We start from the raw sequence: 21,930 nt of genomic DNA, 5'->3' as shown, positions 1-21,930 counted from the left end.
CAGCCTGTGTAACCCTGTTCATCAAACCAACTTACATAAGTCAGAAAAAAATTTAATGGTAAAATGTAGTTAGACAACACCTGTGTGGAAATAGTGCGCATCAAGTCTTTAAAAGTGCACAATCGGTTTCTGACTTGTGGATAGGGCTGGAAGATTTCCTTTCACTGGGAAGTGTCAGCAGGAAGTGTTGAGGTACGTGAGGGTTTTCTTCGAATTCATTTGCGAAAAGTAACGCTTTTTTTTTGCCACAGAGTTACATTTCAGGCAAACTATAAGGAAATTTAAGGAAGACTGACGCCAAGTCAATGTGCCACACACAGTTGGTTGATGAGGAGACAGCAGATTTCCGCCATTATTTTCGTCAGTTGACGTCTTAGATGTTATAACTCTACAAGCCGTATTTTTTCCGTAACTTTTAAGCTGCGTCAAGTGATATTTTAACTAAAGAGTCCTTTTTACAGTCGAAGGCCAGGTTCTGCAAATTCCAGTGGAAATTTATTGGAAACACTTCGCTTGTACTTTTTAGCTAGTTTTAGCCCCCTCATGGCCGTCATGTCTCAGCTCCCTCCAGTTCAGCCACGGTTTATGGGTATATTGTGACAGAAAGCAACACTGCTATAAACAAAGGTAGAGATAAGTGCTAATGAATAGTGCAAATGTAGAAATAGCTAATCTATAAAGTTTATTTTTTATTTTTCAGTGTACATAGATGAGACGGCTGAAACACAATACATTGAAGGTGCTTTTGGTTGTGTCATAGTTTAATTTGTGGAAATTGTCTTAATCGGCAAAATAAATAATTAATTTAATTGTCTTCAGACATTTGAAGTCCTCAATAATTCCTTAAAGACTTGGAGATTTTTTTCCCCCTTCATTTGGGGGTTGTGGCTTATTATATCTGGTTTCAATTTGCTAGGCTGAGTTTCATTTTCACATAAACGCACCATCCGTCGACAGAAGCTGATTTGTGAACTGTTGCTGCAAGGTAGGATTGACACTTTTAAGCTATTTTAATCAAGCAGTAGGTTAGATTAGCATGTAATATTAGAAATATGTAATATTAGAAATATTACGTGCTAAGTTACTTTGCTTCATGTATTGTTGAAGTCGAGATCGGCTTGTCAGAACTCAAAAGACCCAAGCAAGCAGTCAGTAACTCTTTCCCTTTAGTTGTTGTTCTGTGTCTTTGTGTGTGGCCGGACAGACAAAAAGGAAGTAAAACTTGGGCCATGTCATCAACATATCTTCTTAGATTCCTTAAATGATATACTAACATCATGGGATGTGTCTTTGTTTTTCTCAGGCTTAAACTGTGTTGACTTGGTTAAAGCTGCCTGTGTACAGAAACCAGCCCTGGTGCACAGTTAGTCCCTTCTCCCCTGGACCTGTCATTGTTAATTAGGTCTGGTGGGACCTTACCTTGCTCCACCCGCCTCCTTTCCGTCCTCTGTTTGTTTTTTAAAACATTAGCCATTGATTGCTTCATCTTTGGCAGGTGAATAGATTGGATGTATTTATGCATTGTGTAATCCTGTAACGGGTGGGGTAAAATTCAGTTTACACAAGATTTCTTGAATAGCTCATGAGTCATTCTAGATTGAACTGAATGACATTGTATGGACATGCAGAACTAGCAGTATTCATAGGGTCCAGATTAATCCTCTCCTTATGAACACGTAATGGCGACCTTGTGGCACCTAAATGCGCACATTGCTACAGCACGAAGCCCTTAAGTGGCCATGGTGTGTGTTGTTTGTTTGTTCTTTTTTCAAACAAGAGATTAAATATGAGAGAAAATTTCCCTGCGCTTTTTATTCAGATGAGTGCAGTATTCAACCTGCTTCAGCAGCACCGACTGGAGTCTTACTACAACCAGTTTCTGCAGCTGGGTGTGAAAGATGAAAGAGATTTCCTGGATGGGGTCACAGATGAGGATTTGAACAACATGGGTAAGAGCGCTGAATATGAAAACCATCTCAAAAGTGAGGTTAGATATTCAGTTTTCCATGGCAGATGCTTTGAAAATATCAGGCTTCGTTGGCTCTAAGGATTTGTTTGTTGATGGAATTATGCCCAATGAAGAACATTTTGGATTGGATTTAAATATCTTAAAGTTAAGTCTCTTACACTTCATTACCATATTAGACATTTTGACCTCACTTCACAGCCATATGGGCAGTGTGTGTGTGTGTGTGTGTGTGTGTGTGTGTGTGTGTGTGTGTGTGTGTGTGTGTGTGTGTGTGTGTGTGTGTGTGTGTGCAAACTCAGTTGTTGGAGGTGGATTGAACTTCCAGTTGAAATATTTGTCTAACATGTTTTTATCCTCTTATATGTTAACACAATTGCAATATAAAGGTTTTTTTTGTCTATTCACCTTTTCCAGGTTTAAGTCATGTGGAAAAGAATCGTTTTTCTGCCATGAGAAAACTCATTCAAAGACTCAGAGCTTCAAAGCAGCCAGTTCAGACTGTGGCACCTGTGCAGAAGTCATTGCAGCCCTTCTGTTTGCAGTACACATACCCTAAATGTCCCAAACCAAAGCATCTGAAAGGTGAGGTGGCCACCTTTAACGTTGCCCATTCCTTTGACTGATTCGCAGTAAACGATTTGAGGGCGATTCATGTGAAATGTTAATGCTACAGATCTGGACCCAGAACAAAACACAGTTGAGGATCTGATGTTGAGGATCTGCTACTTTGAAAACATTGGCAACACCAAAGGAGTCTGTCTCTACACGGCCGATGGGATGCCTCTGACAGATGATCCCTTCTTCAACACATGTGAGCAGACATGAACGCCTTTAAGAGGGAGCTTTGTAGATGCAGGAGTATTTTAAGAAAGACTGAATACCTTTTAAATAAGTTAGAATACTTTCTGCATAGTGCTCTTTTTCACATCTGTGTGTATATGGATCAGTCGAGTCAGGGCAGAGTTCTGGTCTACAGAACTGAAGACATTTCAGATACATTGAAAAGCAAACATTTGTCTTAGTAGTTGAAGGCCGAGTGATTTCCAAACCATTATAGGCGAGAGGACGTGTGGAAGTCTCGAGTTTCTATAATCAGCATATTTCTATGGCACCAGAACATTTTTTTATTTTTTTTAAATGCCTGAAAACGTGTTAATCCAACAGAAACCGTTCAAAATTGAGGCTCTCAAAGCCAAACTAACACAGCCAAATAAGCTGGTTGGGAGTTCAAATCACTCCTGCTTTTATATACTTCGAATCTAATGGGACAAAGCACTCTGCACGTGCTTTTTCTTTCTTTTTTTTTCTTTTTTTAAATGCAGCTAAACTTCTAATAAAGCTGCTTTATCGTACTTGACTGATTCTTTTGTCACAGAGCTAAACCAGTCAGAAATTGTGCTTGAAAATCAGCCCATCGGGGCTACATGTCAACTCGCTGTCTGTAAAATGCATTCGGCTGCGTTTGCAGATACGATTATCTCCCACAGAGAAAGCTGGAAGCAGCAGATTGTCGTGCATGTTTACAGTAATGGTGAACCTCTCCCACCTCTCGGTTACAGCCTGGTTTCTAATGATGCGTTCAGGTCACACACACATTCTTTTGCCTAAAGACAACTTGGCAAAGTGTGAGCCATCACAGGGAGGCAGGGGAAGCTTTTGTTTAGAAGTGCGTTAACATAGTGCTTCATGAAAAGTGTTGATATTTAAAATATTTCTGTCGGGTAGACGCACAATCTGGTGTCCACACAGCTGGCAAATAACAGCCAGAAGTGGGTGTACATGATTTCAAAGATGAAGGTTTCAGAAACCGTTTGAACCACCTGTTGGGTGATAATACAAAATTAAACTCAGTTTTTGATTGTGTTGTTATTCAGGGTCTTTGAAAGACAGACACATCGAAAATGGTGCCGTGATCTATGCCATATTTACACCAAAGGAAAACCTACTATATGCTCCTCAAATACCAAAGCAAGAGCTCAGTGAAACGTATGGAACGGCTGTTATTCGATGCCACATCATGCTCAAGGTAATTTAACTATGGTGCTCATTAACCAATTAAAGGTACCAATATCTCTTTAGACTGTGTAATAAATAAAATGCATCCTTGTGTCCCTCTAAATGGAGTTCTGGGCTGGAAGTGGCACTATCTGAAGGATTGATTTGATGCCTTTACCATATTTCTTTTTACTCATGAAGGGAGACTTTGAGCTGACAGTGGACTTAGAAAGTGACACAGTGTCGACTCTAAAGCTCAAGCTGACAAATGAAAGTGGAGTCCCAGCAAATGTCCTTCATTACAAGTAATTTAAAGCATTGATATTTAAAATTTTTTGTTTGTTGCCCCTTAAAAGCTTCCTTCATTCGTAGTGATCTTGTGTGTGTTTGCAGAGGTGAACACTCCGGCGGTGGCACTCTGCAACAGTGTGGAATATCCGAAGGGTCGACTGTTTTCTTCACCCTGTCCTCTGTTTCTGAGGAGGCTCCACAAGATGAGACTTTCTACATCAACGATGTCGTGCCCTCGGTGCCACAAACCCAGAAAGGAATCAGTGTGTTCTTGTCTTCACTTCACGCAGTCGTAAGCAGTCTATCATTTTTTTCTTTTTTTTTTTGGTGCAAACCTTTCATTAGGGGATTGAGATGTTATGCCTGTCCAGTAATGGAGTGTGTAAGGCAGTGTGTCACACGCAGAGCGGTGCATTACTGTAATGATACATTTTAGTTAACTTTGTCACATCATTTTTGAACTAGTACCATTTCCTATTGTAAGGCCAGGTTTGGTATGTTTTTAATTATGGTCTTGCATAAACTATCGGAGGGCTGTGGGTAAAGTAAGAGTACGGGGACAACTTCGGCCATGTCTCAATTTACTTTGATCTCCAACCAAAAACCAATGTAGGCCCATACTGAACACTGACCTTTTTACATATCACTCCACCAATCTTAATCATCACTCACATTACCTGTATGTAAAGTGCGACATATTACATAGTTCCAGATGACACTTAAGCAGTAGAATAAAATATTTATAAATGTAGAAACAATTACTTAAATTATGTGGACTCAAAATAATGAACAATGCCAAATAAGGAAATCTGCTGAATAGGTTCTTGTACAAATAAATCTCCTCTTACACTATGTTGACCACCCAGGACAAACATTTTTCCCATCAGTAAAGGCTGTACTTTTTAAATCTTTTAAAGCATTTATATTTGCTGTAAATTTTCAGTAAGTATGGGTTTTAACCGTCCTCTGCAGCTATTTGAAGGTAATTTAAAAACACGAAAGCTGTCAGTTTTGATTCAGAAAGTCATCGATCAGACAATGCAGCTAAACTGCCTTATTGTAATCTGCCTCTTTTAAGTGTCCTTTACACTGTTTTACTTTTTACTTCCAGAGTGAATTTTCAAAGTCGACCCTGAATTCACTGATTGCCTACATACGAAAGCTGACTGGATGTAACCCTCTCGCTCAAAGTCTGCATCAGTTACTCTGCAGGAACGAAGGGATCACCAGAAACCAGAAGGTAATGAGATGGTCTAATTCTGCAGGAAAATCTATATTATTGCACTCATTCATTAGGTAGTTGTTCATTTTATTTTTTTTATATTTGCTAGAAAACAGGGAGGGGTCAGGGGAAAAAAACCAAACTTGGTTACTTGGCGTTTTCCAGACCTTTCCTGCAGATAACGCACATAACTCTGAGCCATGCAGTGGGTCTTTGGACCCTGCCTCAGTGCGAGTTCCTCTCGCTTCACCAGTGCGGGGAATTTCTTTGTTGTCTTAATATTCTTTGTGCTAAATCATGTTTAGGTAGAAATAATATCACAAATGGCCGTTGAATGAGTATACACCCTGCTTCTGCTATTAAAATAGTTTAAATTCTTCCATCTGGACTGTTCATAAGTCCATAATGTTACTGCATGAAAGGTACTACCTCCTTAGGCAGTACCTCGTGCTACCTGGGATATGAGTGGAAGTCTCTTTGGATAAAAGCGTCTGCCAAATGCATAAACATAAGCTCAGGGTTCTGCTGTAGCTGTACAAGCTTTCTATGGAAAATAATTTGGTCTTTTCCCTAATGGGAACGACTGAATAAGAACATCTGAGTGAGAAGGTCTGAGATGGAGAATATCACACAACTCGTGAACAGAATACCGGCGGTGTTGTTAAAAATAGAAAATGTTCTTTGTGAAAAATGAAGATTGATTTAAAATCTTGAATTATTCTGCGTGTGCATTCAGCAGTGCTGATTGATGTCTTTCAGATTGTGGTTGTGGAGGGCTTGTACATGCTCTTCAGGGAGCTTTTGCCCCGGCAGGGATCACAGCGAGGGGAAAAATTCATCGAGGACCAGGATGTCTTTGACAACTCGCTGTACTGCTGGGCGCATCTCATGCACAAAGAGAAGGTAAAGTTGTGATATTTAAGTTTCAACAACTCTCAGCTGCTCATTTCCAGTATTTTGCCTGGATACATGATACCTTTTAGTTGACGTTGAAATTAATTTCGGCTTTCATTATCTACGTGTAACTTTATATTTTCAGAAACAGAAGTCTGAACATGAAGTCTTTGCTCCGATCACTCTGGTGTCTGGAGATGGTCACCACCTCTGTGAACCAGTCAGAGTACCTGGAGTACCGACTGTCTATGAACGAACGGATGTTTTTCAGAAAATCAAAAGTAAAACAGAGGTTTTGACACGACTTTGTTACTTGAATATGTTATCAGGTCATTATATGTACTTAGTTTCTATATTCTTCTTTTTATATTTATACTAAAATGTATTATATTTATATCATTGTCACTGTATTTATCAGATTATTTCAGTCAAATTTCAGATTGTTTCCAAAATATGAAGGGGGAAAAAAAAAAACCTGTTCTGGTATTTCAGATCATCTGAAGTAAGAGGTTAAAATAAGATCTTTTTGTCAAGATCTATGAAGGTGAAAATCACTTGGGATAGATGTTCTTCTGATTATATCATTAATATTTTACTTGCATGCAAAAACTGCAGTACAGTCTCTTCTACTACTTGTCTTTGCTGGAAATGCTGGGGGGGGGGGACACTGTCATTGCAGCCCAAATTTTAGTTGGATGTGCTGGCCGAGACTATGGTTCTCAGCCGGAAAAGGGTGGAATGCTCTCTCCGGGTCGGGAATGAGATCCTTCCCCAAGTGGAGGAGTTCAAGTATCTCGGGGTCTTGTTCACGAGTGAGGGACGAATGGAGCGGGAGATTGACGGGCGGATCGGTGCGGCGTCTGCAGTGTTGCGGGCTCTGCACCGACCCGTCGTTGTGAAGAGGGAGCTGAGCCAGAAGGCGAAGCTCTCTACTTACTGGTCAATCTACGTTCCCATCCTCACCTATGGTCACGAGTTGTGGGTAGTGACCGAAAGAACAAGATCGCGAATACAAGCGGCCGAAATGGGTTTCCTCCGCAGGGTGTCTGGGCTCTCCCTTAGAGATAGGGTGAGAAGCTCAGTCATCCGGGAGGGGCTCGGAGTAGAACCGCTGCTCCTCCGCATTGAGAGGAGTCAGATGAGGTGGCTCGGGCATCTGGTTAGGATGCCCCCTGGGCGCCTCCCTGGGGAGGTGTTCCGGGCACGTCCCACTGGGAGGAGACCCCGGGGAAGACCCAGGACACGCTGGAGAGACTATGTCTCTCGGCTGGCCTGGGAACGCCTCGGGGTCCCCCCGGAAGAGCTGGAAGAAGTGGCCGGGGACAGAGACGTCTGGGTTTCTCTGCTCAAGCTGCTGCCCCCGCGACCCGACCCCCGGATAAGCGGCAGATGATGGATGGATGGATGGATGGATGTGCTGGAAAAAACCACTGGCCTTCATAGTGTGTTGGGTTTTAGTGTTGAATCATTTGGCACCTGATTTCCTGTTGTGCCATTTCAACTAGATGGGGAGAAAATTCCAAACTGCACTGAAGAGCCGTTGCGAGAGAGTTCATTACAGAGAGCCGCTGACGTTGAGAAAATCCTTCTCAGCTTGCCTCGTTATATAAGCCGATATCCCCTTTGGATTCATCACGACAAGGTGTCTGGTCAGAAGTACGTATCATCAAATGAATCTGAACCGCAGGTTCTTACACACCTGCTTTCTCACATGTAGAGCAGCTCGCTGGCTTTTTTCTGCAGTTTAAATCAGGTTAAAGTTTCTCAATATGTATTATGAGACATTTGTAGCCATGTTAATGTTGTGCAGATTGAACCAACTTGCCGTGTTTTTTTTTTTTTGTTTTTTTTTAATGGCTTAGGGTAGATGACGCTAGATGCATTGAAAATGTTAAGAACATGTCATAGAACAAAATATAAATGGGTCTTGTCAAGAAACTTGTTTTTCACTTGTTACATCAGCTTTACAATTTAATACTTGCCACTAAGTTATGGGCACAAAGACAGGCCCCATCCCCCTGGATTTTTAGTGGAGCAAGATTTTGTTTCTCTAAAAGTACATTACTGTAAAGAGAACTACAGCATCGTCCTGTTATCCCTCAACTGTATGCATCGTTCCATAGAGAGAAGCCTCTGGTCAAAGGTCAGTCACGCAGTACCAGCCTTACCACGTCTTGAGTTGAGTCAGGTTTCCATATTGGATGCTGTACAGTGCACGGTTCATGCTCTACGAGTAGAGATTTTTAAAAAGTACATGTTTTAATGCCTGATTGGAACCAGGGAAAGAATTACAGCGAGCACAACATTTTCACTAACCTCTACGATTAAATTTCAGCTATCAGGTCGCCATTAAGCGGACTTTTGGAAGTATGGTGGAAGGGCTGAAATCTGTCCCTTGTCTCAATGTGCTTCCTCCTCTGCGTCTGAAGGATATGGGTGTTGGCGAGAGTCGTCTTATTCTGCTCAGTGAAGGTACTTCAGATTACATTCTGAACAATGAGTAAAACATGCTGAAATTTGATCTAATTTGGTTATTTTTGATGCTTTTTATTTTTTTTTATAGACAACCTTGGCTTTTATCTGCATAGGGACAAAGGAAGCCCTGATATGATCAAAGTCCATGATTGTCTTGATGGAAAAGTAAAGACTGTGGATGTGAATGAGTTGGCAGCTAAGTGAGTACAGGAACCATAACAAAATGAATTTGCCAAAAGAATTGCAGAATCAAGGAGCCTTCTCATGAAATTGAAAATTTGACATGAACCAATAAGTGGTCAACGACAGTGGAAGTTTGATTATCTACAGATATTTAGATGCTGCATTTTGTTGTTTCAAAGTGCACTGCAGATTGAGTGTTGAATGGAGCAACATAACCAAGTTGAACTACTTTCCACCTTGTTTGTGTGTCATCTACCTTCTCACTCCAGACTCTGCGTATTTCATTGGAAAAACTCTCAAATGTCAGTCGAACGCTCCTGAAAATAGTCTGTTTTTCATAGAGCAGCGCAATGTGCATCACTTCCATTATACTTGAATTGCAATAACACTTGATTACTTTATCAAAGGTTTCCATTAAGTGGGACCACATAACTTCAGTTTTGCCTAAAGCCTGTGCCAAAGTATTCCATTTGAGATTTAATCAGCCTTTGGAGCCTAGTTTGCTTTTTCTGCAGTGCAGGTTTGTTTGCCTGTCGATTCTTTCCTATGATTAACTTTTTTTTATTTTTAGGTTGTAAAGTTTCTTGCCTGTTTCTATTTTTGCTCATTATTTGTTTGTGTAATGCAGGACCGGTGACCACAGAGATGACACAACATTTGTCACAACTAGGGCTCCAAAGGAGGCGATACTGGTAACAACTAAAAGATGATGGCCACCCTTTTTTTGTATAAAGAATCTTCTGCCTAAATGACAGTAGTCAAAGCAGATATTTTCATTTTCCTTTTTTTTTTTTTTTTTTATGTAATAGGTGTTGATAGATACCAGTTCCTCCATGGAAGAGCAGTGTTACGGAATTGCAGACATAAAGAAAATCAACGTTGTGAAAGAGCTGTTCGACAACTTTGCCACTAGAAGCATGGCGTATGACTTCCATCACGTCATTGGCCTTGTGAAGTTTGACTCTATAGTGAAAACCCTCCACACATTTACTGAGAATCTGGAAAAGTTTAAGGTAAAAGTGCAGATGTCAGAAACTTAACATGAACTTTGAGGGTGACGTGTGTATTTGGAGTTGGCCATTCTCTTTGTACAGCCTCCAGTCTTGTTTGGACTATGAGGAACCAATCAATTGTACTGACTGATTTATATTTTTAATTTATTTCTTTTTTTATACTGTGTATAAATACTTCATAAGTGGGCTTAGGAGTGCTACTGTCCACATTTCTAGGTGCACATGCGTAACATTGAGGCGAGTGGATGTACTCTGCTGTACGATGCACTGCGACGGGGAGCTTGTGAGCTGGAGAAAGTCCAGACAAAGTTTCCAGATTGCAGACTCCGCATCATGTGCCTCACTGATGGAAATGACTCTGGGTAAACTTCCTTATTTGTGCCATTTTCTTTTCCCACTATGAGCCAAAAAAGGAGTTTCCTAATAATCTGTTGTCATCGGGTCTTAGATCCTCAATAGAACCAGTTGCTGTTACAACCAAACTGCTCAAATTGGACATCATTGTGGATTCAATCCTTCTTGGAAATGTGGAGAACACCATGCTGCATGGAATTAGCAATGCAACAGGTAAAACTTTGCTTCTAGATGGTATAATTTCCAAATGAATTTACGCAAAGCTTTATATACAGAATTCTGTAAAATTCTTATGTGGCTATGGCCAAACCATTTCTAGATATCAAGAAAATCTCATATATGCCCATAAGATTGATGACTTTACTTTATGCTTTTTGCTGCTGGTGACATGTAGGATTATTTCTTCATTATTTTTATTTATTTATTTTTTTGGTCCGTTTAACTTAATTTCTTCAAGGCGGTTGCTGTTTCAAACCACAGACAACCAAAGAGGGTCTGAAGCTCTTTGAGATCGAGACGGTTCTGTCTTTGGAGCAGAGAAAACCCAAGAAAAAACTTGATGCATCTTCCATCTCTGAGGTCGGTTATAGTGTCAACTGCAGAAATCTACTAAAAACGGATGGAGTATGTCTTCAGGGTTTCTTTGATTTTTATTTCACAGGGTGCTTTAATGAGCATCTTTGCTGCTCATGGTTATGATGAATCTCCAGAGACCTCCATGCCAAGCCAGATAGACAGCAAAGTGACCATGACGGAGAGGTGAGCAACAAGTTTTACACATCTCAATATTACATTTGTTAAGCGGTTAACAATAGTTTTCTAACCTAATTTCATAATGTATCATTATAAATGTTGGTCATATAATTGTATTGGAAACTGTCAGATGTCTTTTTGCTGTTTATTTCTCCCAAAAATGTGCTTTTCTCTCTCCCATTACAGCCAGTTAGGATTAACTTTAATGCTTCGAGGTTTAAAAAGACTAGTTAAAGGTTGCAACTCCTCAGAACTGTGACAAAAAGTGACATGTGATGGATGACAAAAATCTGGAGATTGAGTCCTTATATTTGAGGAGTCACAACCTGTGTACATTTATCATTTCCATTGTTTTGAACAGTGAAGATTAATCTTTGTATGCCTGCATTACATCTGAAACTTAAATATCTTCTAAAACAGTGCCCTGAAAAAAAAGATTAAGGAGTCGAAGAATGAGCGATTCATGGAAAAGGATAAACGCATCCTGGAGGAGCTGAAGAGTCTTCATTGTGACCCACATCCCTTCTTTAGGATCTTTCCTTCAGAGTCAGACTTTTGTAAGTAAGATGGTCTGACTCGACCTGCTTTGACCTGCATTACCAGTCTTTCTTTTTTTGCCTTCTGTATGCATATTGAAAGTTTTATTCACAGTTTGTTATTAAGTACAGTCTACTGCACATAGACTGGAAGAGACATTTCCTTCTTTCTTAGAAGCAGTGTTCATTATTTTTTCTGTTTCCAGCATTCTGGAGGATTCTCATGCAGGGCCCCCCCGACACACCATATGAAAAGGGCGTGTTTGAGCTCTACTGCCAGTTTGGCCCCGACTATCCAGTGAAGCCTCCTCTCGTTCGTTTTGTCACTCGCGTATCCTGCCAAGATGGAGAGAATGATGGTGTTATGAAATGTGACACATTTAATGTCTGAAAGCATGTTATGAAGCTGCAGTTTATACGTCGTACGTTTTTGTGGCAAGTATTTCTTAACAGGATTACAGGTGTATCACTGCAACGTCAACAGTGTGGGCCGCATCTGCCACAACATCTTCGACCGCAGCTACAATGCCCACATTACCATGAGAGAGGTCTTTGATGCTGTGTATGGACTGCTCATCATCCCTGAGCCTGAAGATCCACTGGACAGGTAAGATGCAGACGTGGATATTGTATTACAGGGATATGGATAACCATGTCCCGTGTAAATGCCATGTCTAAAGTCTGTGAAATTCATAAGAGTTAAAGACAAGAATTCATTTATTTTTTGGAAGCATTTTGGCTGAAGAATTCTTGACGGGCCGTGAGACGTACGAACGAGAAGCCAAGAAACACACAGAGGAACGTGCTGGACAGTCACTGGATGACATGGAGAAGGTGAAGGAGCAAATTGAGCAAACTGTCAACGTTCTAACACAAATTCCTACTCTTAACATCCGTGTGCGTCTTCTATTTTCCTCCAGAAACTGATAGATCCCGTGCCCCAGTTTATACCTCAGCATCTGCTTTGTCCGCTCACCAAGAACATGTTTGTGGATCCGGTGAAAACGGTGTATGGTACCGTGTATGAGCGCAAAGCTATCGAGGAACATCTCAAACGGTAAGCTTATTGTTGCCAACTCAACACAATTCAGCAACATTTTTTTTTGTGTTAAGGAGCCAAAGGTTTGCATTTTGGCCCAAAATACAGTGAGGTTATAGTGTAGTTACAGACTGCAGCAGGGATTGTAAAACCACCACTCAATCACTTTCAGACACCAGTACGAACCAATGGCTGGCCCAGGACATGAGCTAGAAATGAGTGACATAACAACAGACCGGGACATGAAGAAAATGGTGATGGAACATCGATCTCGTCAAATTCAGTAAATCTGTGGCTAAAAAAAGGACTCAAACTTAACGTACATTTGGATTTAGCTAATTAAAGACGTGAGTGATAAATCTGCTCCAATGTGATTCTAGCCTGTTGGTATGCAGCTGCTTAGTGTTAATTTCACACCAGTATCAAGAAGCTGGAAAATCTTGTTATGTTTGAATGATGATGAAGCCATTTTAGTTTGAGTTCAATGTGTAATATTAGAAGATCATACCAGTCATGAAGGTAAAAATGATGAGGCACTTCCCCTCAATATAGTTTTAGTTGTTCCTTTTTTTTTTTTAAATGTTTTTTGCTGTGCAGTTTCATATGGTGTGTGTGTATGAGGGATGAGAAGCGATGGTTGCATTTAAAGTATTATCTATTTTTTCGCCATGTTCAAGAATATTCCATAGAGTTTTCAGGGATTAAGTACTGTTTATTGTTCAATTTTAAAGTGAAGAATAACTAAGAAATAAATACTATTTTTCATCCACTGCAATTTTAATGTTTTTCTTTTCCTTTCCCAATTACATGTTCTAAATGAACGGATTGAGTGTCTTTTGTGATTTGAGTAGTGCATATACATTTAAACCGATTTTATCAAACCATGAAAGTTAAAGCTGATATACTTTTAAATGCAACAGTAATTTAATCTTTATAAATGCAATTATGGGTGTGATGGAACAACCAATCATTGCTGCCCGTCGTTTACGTGACGTCAACAACGGGAAGTAAACCTTACTTGCCTTAAAATTAAATGTTTAGTTTGAAATAAATTTGATAACCGCATGCCGTCGGCCTACGAAAACGTTGAAATTAGCAGCTATACATTCTTCAAAGATAAACCGCTTGAAGTTAAGTTTGTAGCCTCCCTTCTAACTGAACATCGAAAGCACTTCCATCGTTGTGCTTTAACTTCGAAAACCCTTGCCGGAAGTACTTGGTAAGTTTTGTTGAATGCTGCCGACTCTGCGAATTCGAGTGGAAACGGGACTCACAGACAGCGGGTGAGTTGGAACTTTGTACTTTCACTTTTTGCAGTTTGTATGTGTTAAATAGCTGTTAACTATCCTAAATGCTGCGACAGGTGTTTTTACTTCAACCCAGTGAACGTTAATACGTCTTCGAACAACAATTTAGGTTCTTGTGCTTGACATTCCTGAAATCTCATGTATCAAAGTGATACTAACTCATTGAAATTGTGATTTTGTGACTTTGTTGCTTTCTGGGACCGCGATACTGATTCACGATGTGCCTTTTTCTGCATTTAGTAACAACCTCGGATTAACTAAAAACATTTAATAGCAACCACTGATGGTCAACTATAATATGGAAAGATTTATATTAAAATGTCAGTGCATGGAAACTTAACTCGTTTAAATTAGCAGCAGTGTGTGCACAGGCAGCCTGCCTTTCCTGCAAAACCTGTTTCCAGGTTTTTGAAACGCTGTGTTGGTGAAACTCATTTTGACGTGAATGACAGGAATCTGCTGTCTGTAGGGTAACTGCCTGGGGCGAAGGGGGGGGAACTTGCTTCCAGAAATGGGAACAAACCTGAATGAAACATTAAATCCAAGCATATTTTATGAAAGAGACGAGAATTTCAGTACGGTTCAGTTTATGATCTATCCTACAAGCTTTTAAGGGAATTTCAAGCAGATGTGCAGTTGGAAACCAATCAGAATGTGAACTTGCTTGAAAAGTTCGTATATTTAATGATCAATAAAAGTAATCGGGGATGATTTCACCTTTTTCTAATCGCCGAGCTGGTTATGAGAGAATATCACCCCAGAATTTTGACTCGGAGCTGCCACGCACGAGCTGGTGCACCAAAACATACAGTAGTGGATTAATAGCCTAAAAGTGACCATTTATATTACGTGTGTGTGTGCGTATATATATATTATGTCATGTCAGACGTTCTGTGTTATATACGTTGTAATAAGAAAATGATGACTGAGGTAGAATAAGGCAAATAGAAATAAATGACAAACTAAAGGTAGTAGATCCAAACTCCACAAAATCGGGTTGTTTAAGTGTGAATTCCCAGTTGCAGGAAGGTACATCTCTCATATAAGAATAATACAACACACCACTGTCGTGTATGCTACGTTTCCTGAGGTGTTTCAGATGTGCTTTATGAATCCTAATCATTTACTCAGTTACCTGAATTCACCCCATTTTATTAAAACATATCATTACTCAGATGCTTGTGGTTAAGTTTAATGACAGAGTAGACTTTCCTGTGCAACAGCGTGGCTTCTTGATTATGTCCGTTTTTCTTTTTTTAAATGAGCATCTTTGATTTTTATTCAACAGAAACAAAGGGAAAGATGTAGTGCCAAATCAGAACAAATGTCATCTCAGGGCACTTCAAAATAATGTATAATAAAGGTTCGGTTTGGCCTTTAGGCTTTTGCAGCACTATCAGTAGCTGTCTGTAATATAAATTCTTTTTTTTTGTTTACTTTGTGGAATCTGTTCAAACTTCTCTGTAATGGCATCACATTTACAATAATTAACTCCTCTGCTTGTGTATGTCCTTTCCTTGAAGAGATGTGGTGGGTGCTGTGGGTGCTCGCCGTTTTGCTGGTCCTGTTCTGCAGCCTGGATGTGTGGTACTTCCTGCGGGCGGCTGCGGTGGTCCTGCGGGCCTGGTTTCAGCCTCCTGTCTGGGACGTCACAGCAGAGCAGGTCCTAACCGGCCGGGTCACTCCACATGACATCGACATGTGCCACATGAACAATGCTCGCTACCTCAGGGAGTGTGACTTTTCCCGCTTCTCTCTATACACGCGTAATGGTGTGTTCAAGGCAGTGCGAGCCCTCAGAGCTTCGATGGTGGTGGGGGCCACCACCATTCGTTACCGCAGGGCTCTGTGCATAGGAGAGAGCTACGAGCTGCGTAGCAGGATTGTCTCTTGGGATGACAAAGCCTTTTTTCTGGAGCAGAGGTTTGTGTCAACAAAAGACGGGTTGGTGTGTGCCGTCATGTACTGCAAGCAGAGCGTCATACGCAGCAGTCCAGACAAGATCATGCAGCACCTGTGCAAAAGAAAGGTAAGGAAGGAAATGGTTGTTTCAGCACAGATGGGAATGACATATCTGCAGAATGAATACCACGAGTGACTGCCACTGAATGAAAGATTTAACTTTTGGTTCTCTCCCTGCAGGTGGAGTGCCCTGAGTTTCCAGATGACCTTCAGCACTGGGTCAACTTCATCTCTGCCAGCAGCCAAGCCCTCAGGGCTGAGAGTGGTCTAGAGGAGAAGAACAAATAAGGGATGGGCAGCTTTAAGTGCTGGCTTTTTGTCGGTTTGCCAGCCCATGATTCATAGTCTTCTGAGAGAGACATTTAATTTCTCCTCATGATCACTTGACTAATACACGGTTGTGCCTACACTTTATGTTTAAGCTACACTTTTTACAGATGGGCTCTACATGAACCCTAATGGATACAGATGTATTAGGATTTGTTTACAGATGTGAAACACTGGTGTAACAGTACGTTGCATATTTTTCAGGGCTTTTAAATACTGATAAATGATCATTACTTATTTAGTAATTGAAAAAGTTATATTACTATGAATTGTCTGATCTTACAGCTGCAATAAAGCAAATCAATTGCTTTATTTTTGAGGTTTTTTTTCTGTAACAAATTGTTAAACAATAACCATGGAACCAACATGAATACCAAAGGTCACAAATGAGAAACAAAATAACACGGCCCCCTCAATACATTCCATGTGTTGGTGAGCAAAAGTTGGTCAACGTTGCTCTCTTTGTGAAATGACTAAGAGACTTCTCTGTTTCTCTTGCGCATGAACTGATACTAAAAGCTGCAATTTAATCTTGAATCTTTGATTTCCTTTGCTAGAGAATGTTAGAGCTACTTTAAGCTAACTATAACCATTAACAGTTCTTATGTTTGTTTTTTTTGTCGTAGCAGAAAATTTGAACTAGCGGCTTAATAGATTTTAATATTTTGAGTTTCCCTGTCTGCAGACTTGAAAGGTTTTTCTGAATATGAATGAACATGCAGTTTCCTAAGGCACCTGGTTTAGAGTTTAAAAAAAGAACAAGCAAACATGAAAATAGTTTAAAATTTGGTTTCATATAAACCCACTAAGAAGAAAGCCTGGAGATCTGGCATCTGTTTCATGATCATGTTGTTGTGAGCTCTACAGTGCAAGAAAAATCAGGCCAAATCTCAGTATGCCAACACACTGTGGGTATCTGTCGCCTCAAATGTGTAAAGCTCTTCTTACACATCTCCAGCAGGCACTCTCCTACTTATTAAACTCTGTGACTGTCTGGATAAAATTAAAATCTATTGCTTGCTTACAGAGAGTGACTTCAGGGTCTGCGCCCTCTTATCTAAATTCAGTCAGTGGCTCCCTCTTGAGCCCTGCCCAATGCATTATCAGTCCAGACAGTTCTTAATTATAGTTCCCCGAGGTGGGGTGAGCTCCCAAATGTTTTCAGGGCATGTGTGTATATTTAAATCTATATTTAAGCTTCTATTGAAGGCTCATCCCATCTGAGAGCACCTCTGTTCCTAACAGCTCTGACACCTTAAAAACCTCTAATTTACACTTACTTTGCACTTTTTAACCCATTATACCTGTAGTCTTCTAATTTAGCACTTAGTGTATATGCCAGGATTTTTTACTGAACCTTTAATGTACTCTCATTTGTAAGTTGCTTTTGATCAAAGCATCTGCTTTGTGTAGATGTAACCTTATTTAGAAAAAAAGTAGTATATAGTAAGGAGTATTTTCATTATTTTGGTTTAAGTTTGTCAAGTAAAGTCTGCCCCTAATTCATACAAAAAGTAAACATTTTCTGATGCACATGGTTTAGATGCACAGAATTAGCCTTGTTGACCAATGTGAGATGATGATGGCTGCAATCTATGCAAAAAGCATTCATTTATTTGATTTTTTTTTTGTGGCACGAACAGCATATTTGAACTAATACATTTTATGAAGGCCATATGCATTCTGTATCTCATTAGTTTCAGTCGTATTAACTTTATAAATGTTCAAGTTGGGAATGGGGAAAAAACAAGCCATTGTCACAATACAAACGGTACTAATTTCCACAGGATATTTGTTTTTCAAAAAGTGTTTAAAAAAAATTAAAAATTAACAAAAAGTGGAATTGAAATTTAAGAAAAAACTAAATGTTCCTAAATGAAGGGTCAAAGACACATTTTGTATTGTGATCTACTTTAGTTGGTAAAAAGTCAAGTATTTACATTATGTGGAACTGGTTTTATAACGTCAATCATTACGAAAACTCTTTGTAACCATGCCGACAGTTCGACCAATGAAGCTGCGTGTCGTCACGTACCAGGAAGTCATGGTAATTGATTCTACCGGTTTCTTGAAGTTGCATCTCATCCCATGGTAGCACAATCTTCGGCACGCACAGTGAGTTTTATAGTCATGGAAAAATATGTCTGCCACTTTTGTGGCTGTCGCTTAAATTGTGTGAATGAAAAATTAGAAAGTGTTGACTTTCGCGGCTGAGTTTGTCCGCGCTACCTCCAAGGCCACCAGCTTGCTGCAGCTAGCAGCTAAGCTAAGAGATTTGGCTGTCACAGCAGGTTGTAGCCCGTTCGTTTGAACGGAGCACCGTTAGCTTCCCAGTCCTCTCAAGGTTGAAGTGACTGATTATGAGAATATACTGCCTCTGTATTTGACCAGAATATGAAGTCCCCGAGTGAAAAAATACAGACCACATATTTTTCTACACATCTGCATTGGCATTGGTGAGGTCAAAGATACCCTTAGATAAAGAGATAGTGTGGTTATAAATTTACACAACCCTTAAAAGACAGCATCTTGACTAATACTGTAGGCCTTATATGAATACAGATGTTGAAGCCACATGCAGATGCTGTAATAACATGCTCTTTTTTTTTTACTTTAATCAGTTTAGCTTCTTTTATGTAATGTTTGTGCTGTTGTTCCAGAGAGATGTTGCTCCTGGTGCTGGGTGCTCTCCTCCTGCTCTTCTGCAACCTGGATGTATGGTACTTCCTGCGGGGGGCCCAGGTGTTCTTCGAGGCATGGTTCCAGCCCAGAATAGGGGACATTCTTGCCGTGCAAAGTGTTGATGGTGTGGTCCTTACACATGATTTGGACTACTTAGGCCACATGAACAACTCGCGATATCTGAGGGAGTGCGACTTTGCTCGCTTCCACCATTACATGAGAAACGGGCTGTTCATGGCCTCACGCAAACTGGGGGCCAAAATGGTGGTAGGTGCCTCCACTATCCGGTACCGGCGTTCCTTGGCTTTCAGAGAGGCTTTTGAAATCCGGACCAAAGTACTTGGCTGGGATGAGAAGGCCTTTTACTTGGAGCAGCGCTTTGTGTCTAAGAGAGATGGCTTTGTATCTGCGGTCATGCTCTGCAGGCAGAACGTGGTGCACAGCAGCCCAGACAGGATTATTGAATTCATTTGCAAAAAAAAGGCGAGTAGTATCTTGATGTTTCTGTGGCAGGGTTGCAGGGCAAGGTTCTGGTCATTTATTTAGTTTTTGTTATTCAAGTAGTCATTTTGAAAATTAAATGTCACAAAACATTTAATAGACAAAATATATAAACCAGCAGGGAAAACTACATTTTTATAGTGCCCAAGATGATATCTGTAAATGGTAGTCTTTTTTTTTTTCCCTTCTCAGATTACAAGTGACAAAGAATAGCTTAAAATCGTTTTGAAAGATGAGCTTGAACAGTAGAGAAATTGGGGTTTTACCAAAAAATAAAAAATAAATAGATAGATAAAAAAATAAATAAATACCTTAAATGTTTACTTGATCATAAAAATCGCTGCCATTTTCTTAATGTGTTTGATGTGTTTTGTGTGCAGCTCGAGTGCCCAGAGTTTCCAGAGGAGCTCAAACACTGGATCAGCTTTATTTCAGCCAGCAGCCAGACGCTGAGAGCAGAGAGTGGACTAGAGGATAAGAACAAGTGAAGCCACACCGTGACACCACGTATCATGAGTGTAGACCCATATCATAGCACTGCACACACATGTAGAGCATATATACATGCAGATAAACAATTACACATTGCAAAGAGTTTTAGTTGACTTCCAGTATTCCACGTATCTCTGATTTGGGTCGGTCTTACCTGCTGTGTATTTTTTGTATGATGTGACATTCTCAACTTATGACAGCTGAATATGAAAACTTGAACCGTATGGGAGTTTCTCTCTTTAAAAGAGAGCGAAGCAGGAACATAGCTTTATCCTTGCAGCTTGTTAGGTAGTTGACTGTGAGTAGACTGGTTTCAGACGTCTTCATCCTCATTAAGCAAAATCCTGTAAAGTCGAGTAAGCATGTAGCGCATAAATTTAATTGTCTGCCGACACCAGTGCATGTTTTAAAGCAAACTGAATATTTTTATTTGTGCCTGTTTCTTGTAGTTTACAATTACCGAGAACTATAGATTTTAACAAAAAGCAGAAAAACACGTGTGTGAGGAAATACTTGAATGGACATATTGAACATGTACTGACAAATGCTTAATTATCACATCAGTATTTTGCACAAATGAATTCCTATTAACATTCTAAAAAGGGGAATATTACATTTTGAGGGATCCATTTAGCAGCACGGTGTAGTTCTTTTACCATATTTAGACTCACTCCTTCAATTGATCGGCCTCTTGATTGGAACTGCATGTGATTTTTAAGAGAATGTCTTTGAATTTCGATTGACAAGTGCAATAAGCAAATGCTAACATGAGGTTGCTGGCAACTTTTTCGAAACCCGCAACGCACAATAATCACTGAATGTTTGAGTGATACTATTGAAGAAGCTATTTAAAGTGTTCAACCTTCTCATGTCTGTATCAGAGCTTCCTTTTGTGACCAAAGTCATTTATTGTTATATGTTGGGGAGGAGAAACATATTTTTAAAGATGTCCAAATCTGTCATGTGAAAAAGAAAGTACATCCTCAGTAAATTCTAAGGTTATTTAGCGACGTGATGAAAAAAAAACAGTTTCACTGGTTTTAAAATGGAATAAGTTTCAATGTGTATAAAGGGTAATACACCATAATACCCATAAAAAAAGTTCTGAATGTTTTCCACTTGTGATGTGTATTCTCTCACTGTAGAATGATGGACGCCAAATTGTTTAGATATGGCCTTTCTAACCCTTCCCAGATTGATGGGCAGCAACTTTTGCCTCCCTAAGATCTTTCCTCGCCATCATTGTGTTAGCTCTATTAGGTAATCAAGTGCATTTGATTAGCAACACCCGGTTGCTAATTAACAATCTCGACTCATATGGGCGCTGTAAGTATGTACTTAGTTTTTCCCACGCTGCTCCTGCATTCCGGTTTAGTTTTGGTAAATAACGCAGTGTGATATGTAATGTACTGCTGCTCATTCAACAGAGTTAAATTGACCTAATTTTAAGATGTGGTGGGGATCGAAAGACTTTCTTTTTTTTTTTCCTTTCATGTCTTGATAAGAAGCGCCAAAGAATAGAAACTGTTTGTACTTTCTTTTTCACATAACTACTTTTATGTTGACCAGAAAAGTCCTGACCAGAAAAGTCCTATTTGAATACCTTGAAGTTATACATTGTATTTTTATTTTAATACTATTCTTTATGATTTATTGAAACTGATTTATTTATCAGACATTATTTATTGTGTTTGTTAATTATAATGCATTTTGAATTAAAAATGCACTGGAAATGATATTTGGATGATTGAATTTTCCCTGAGCTGAGATATGCGACTGATCTGAACTCTGATCCGAAGTTACTTGCTTTACATATATCATAATTGAATATTTATGTAGGAAAAACTGTAAATACGATCTGGCATGACAATACTCTTGAAGATTATCACAAACATGTATGTATATATTTATTAATGGTGAGTGAGATACAGAGGT

The 21,930-nt window shown here is 39.7% G+C and overlaps 3 protein-coding genes across 3 annotated transcripts in view; all 3 read left to right on the top strand.

Moving 5' to 3' along the window:
• LOC140268344 (protein THEM6-like) overlaps positions 1–16,632 on the top strand; it is a 138,045-nt gene extending 121,413 nt beyond the window's left edge. Inside the window, exons 2-3 of the mRNA XM_072363157.1 lie at positions 15,555–16,060; positions 16,174–16,632. Of these exons, the coding sequence (XP_072219258.1) occupies positions 15,557–16,060; positions 16,174–16,281 (612 nt within the window). The 5' untranslated portion in view covers positions 15,555–15,556 and the 3' untranslated portion in view covers positions 16,282–16,632. The remainder of the gene's footprint in view (positions 1–15,554; positions 16,061–16,173) is intronic.
• Positions 149–13,255, top strand: LOC140268336 (uncharacterized). Its single transcript, XM_072363144.1, has 25 exons — positions 149–192; positions 1,820–1,949; positions 2,384–2,551; positions 2,643–2,780; positions 3,844–3,995; positions 4,166–4,269; positions 4,358–4,547; positions 5,367–5,495; positions 6,237–6,380; positions 6,517–6,652; positions 7,877–8,027; positions 8,707–8,843; positions 8,935–9,046; positions 9,658–9,721; positions 9,839–10,042; positions 10,259–10,404; positions 10,491–10,609; positions 10,854–10,975; positions 11,058–11,155; positions 11,570–11,706; positions 11,892–12,016; positions 12,147–12,292; positions 12,417–12,519; positions 12,606–12,742; positions 12,897–13,255. Exons 2-25 carry the CDS (start codon positions 1,820–1,822, stop codon positions 13,009–13,011), a joined length of 3,207 nt encoding a protein of 1,068 aa, XP_072219245.1. The 5' UTR covers positions 149–192; the 3' UTR covers positions 13,012–13,255.
• Positions 16,633–18,171: 1,539 nt separating the features above from the next.
• LOC140268347 (protein THEM6-like) lies at positions 18,172–21,075 on the top strand. Its single transcript, XM_072363158.1, has 3 exons — positions 18,172–18,435; positions 18,981–19,485; positions 19,884–21,075. The coding sequence occupies exons 2-3, from the start codon at positions 18,985–18,987 to the stop codon at positions 19,989–19,991; spliced, it is 609 nt and encodes a 202-aa protein (XP_072219259.1). The 5' UTR covers positions 18,172–18,435; positions 18,981–18,984; the 3' UTR covers positions 19,992–21,075.
• The last annotated feature ends 855 nt before the right edge of the window (positions 21,076–21,930 follow it).

This window comes from Leuresthes tenuis, unplaced genomic scaffold (assembly GCF_036924035.1).
Source record: "Leuresthes tenuis unplaced genomic scaffold, fLeuTen1.0.hap1 SCAF_14, whole genome shotgun sequence".
Taxonomy (NCBI): Eukaryota; Metazoa; Chordata; class Actinopteri; order Atheriniformes; family Atherinopsidae; genus Leuresthes; species Leuresthes tenuis.
The sequence above is the reverse complement of the archived record's forward strand: the minus strand, read 5'-3'. Positions and strand labels throughout refer to the sequence as shown.

Bases quoted from the DNA above. Each gene is read 5' to 3' on its own strand.
- LOC140268336 (XM_072363144.1), top strand. From the start codon at position 1,820: ATGAGTGCAGTATTCAACCTGCTTCAGCAGCACCGACTGGAGTCTTAC. The intron at 10,976-11,057 runs GTCGGTTATAGT...TTTATTTCACAG, and splicing joins ATGCATCTTCCATCTCTGAG to GGTGCTTTAATGAGCATCTT. The intron at 12,520-12,605 runs GTGAAGGAGCAA...ATTTTCCTCCAG, and splicing joins CACTGGATGACATGGAGAAG to AAACTGATAGATCCCGTGCC.
- LOC140268347 (XM_072363158.1), top strand. From the start codon at position 18,985: ATGTTGCTCCTGGTGCTGGGTGCTCTCCTCCTGCTCTTCTGCAACCTG. The intron at 19,486-19,883 runs GCGAGTAGTATC...TTTTGTGTGCAG, and splicing joins AATTCATTTGCAAAAAAAAG to CTCGAGTGCCCAGAGTTTCC.